Here is a 1,945-nt window from a genome sequence, read left to right on the forward strand (position 1 = left end):
CATTGGTATTATCCCAGAATAACTATTATGACTTAATACGTGTAATGGCGTGTGAATTTTTAGATTACCCGCAGCGTGAATGGTAATGTCTGTAAGGTGTCTGTCTGTGTGTGTAAAGTGTGCTGGCAACGTCAAAGGCGACATCTTTCTGGCAAAGCTCGCAAGTGGAAACCATTTCCCGTTGCAGACGCGATTTGCTCAACGCTTTTAGAGGCAACTGGGATTTTCTACCAAGCTACTATGATCCTCAGGCTCACCATCTTTTGGTAGGTATCAACGGGTAATCGCACATTGTGTACATTGACTTGGAGCCCTCCTGAGTAAACTGGTTATGAGTGGCTTACTGCCATAATCGCGTTTTGACAATTGCTTTAGTTTTTATAGTGACCGTCTATGCAACCAGACATACCCAATGTTCAGAGCGTAGTTATCAGTTATCGCATGATCATTATTTACAGGCACGAGCATCCAGGTTTCCAGGTTACCAGGCAGCATACTTATTCATTGGTAAATGTACTTCCACCTGTTGATTTGCAGTCATAAACTATTGAAATATTGATCACTTATTTGCATATATATATATATATATATAACGTCGATTGTCACTCGTTTACATCGAACACACGAAATATATATATGATGTACGTACCTACAAATGTAGGAACGTGTGCGTGTATTTAACCAGCTTCATCTATACCGTCTCTTGGCTTCTTTCAGGGTATCTAGTGGCGCAAGCTGTTAGCTTTTTCCTCAGCTTTCTAGTCTACTTGCTGGAAGAAAATCTCCGTACGTCTTTCTCGGATACCACCTTGCCTTTCTTGTGAGTGCCTTTATTGTAGGCGGTAGTGGTTTAAGGGTAGCGAATGCGTATCATGTGTGGCAGAATTTGCGTTCCTGATTACAATACAGACTTCTGATACCATTTTTTACGTTTTTATTTATCTATAATAAGTGAAGCTACCAGATACATGATCGACTAATTGTTAAGGGTTGTTGGAAAATATCGCATAAGACTAAAATTGATGAGAGGATACGCAACCGTACTTTTGGTGGCTTCAGGTCTGATGATAGCAGTTTTATCAAGGAAACATTGAGCCTAGCATGTTACTATGATATCGCCGAACGCTCTGATTGTAACGTCGAGACTCGTTAGAGCGAAGCGTTTTTCTCAACCAGGTTGTTTTAAGATCATATTGTTTCTATCAGTAAAACGTGCGACTGCGTCCTTATTTCTCTGCTGCAGGATTGCTCTATGCGTGTGCATTTCCTGCTACTTCGTACCTCCTCTTGTTAACAAGCGGCTGTTCCTTCAGAAGAAATTAAAAGAGTTTGAGCCAGATTATTACGTGTCGCTTGACAATAGGTGAGTCAATCACGGCAGCTGGAGCCGCTACGGAGCTCGCGTTACAGCTAAATATTTAGAGGCGATTATAATATACCCATGCACGCATTCTCTCCCACGATGTATAATGTACGTTTAGAAATAAGAATCCGGCGTTATTACAATCACCATTGCATAATATTGATCGATCATTCTTTGCCCCCCCCCCTATTTATAATGATTGTTTTAATCATTATAACCAATTTCGACCAACCGATTTTCTAATTTGCTTCCGTTTGCATCCGAACACTTCTAATAAATCAAATGCATGTACTTCAGCGACGTGAAATATGTCAATGCTGGGCTTAGATCGGCGAACTCTGAATGTAACGTCAAGACTCGTTAGACTCAAATATTTTCATTAACGAGGTTGTACCTGGACTGCATTTCAGCGATAACTAGCTCAGTCCTTTCTCTCCATTTTGATAGCGAATGATCATAAAGCGAAATTCAAGTTAATGTGCAAGAATAACGAGCCTTCCAGCCTAGAATTCTTCACCCGCATTCTCAGTTGATCAAAACGATCACTTGATGAAACGAATAGTTTAGAAAACAAACGTGACT

General features: G+C 40.5%; 1 protein-coding gene across 1 annotated transcript; it reads left to right on the forward strand.

The window, feature by feature from the left end:
• Positions 1–393: 393 nt before the first annotated feature.
• On the forward strand, positions 394–1,727 carry LOC106812457. Its single transcript, XM_014816342.1, has 5 exons — positions 394–423; positions 459–507; positions 718–820; positions 1,244–1,363; positions 1,661–1,727. Exons 1-5 carry the CDS (start codon positions 394–396, stop codon positions 1,725–1,727), a joined length of 369 nt encoding a protein of 122 aa, XP_014671828.1.
• Positions 1,728–1,945: the final 218 nt, after the last annotated feature.

This window comes from Priapulus caudatus, unplaced genomic scaffold (genome assembly GCF_000485595.1).
Source record: "Priapulus caudatus unplaced genomic scaffold, Priapulus_caudatus-5.0.1 Scaffold651, whole genome shotgun sequence".
In the NCBI taxonomy this organism is placed as follows: domain Eukaryota; kingdom Metazoa; phylum Priapulida; class Priapulimorpha; order Priapulimorphida; family Priapulidae; genus Priapulus; species Priapulus caudatus.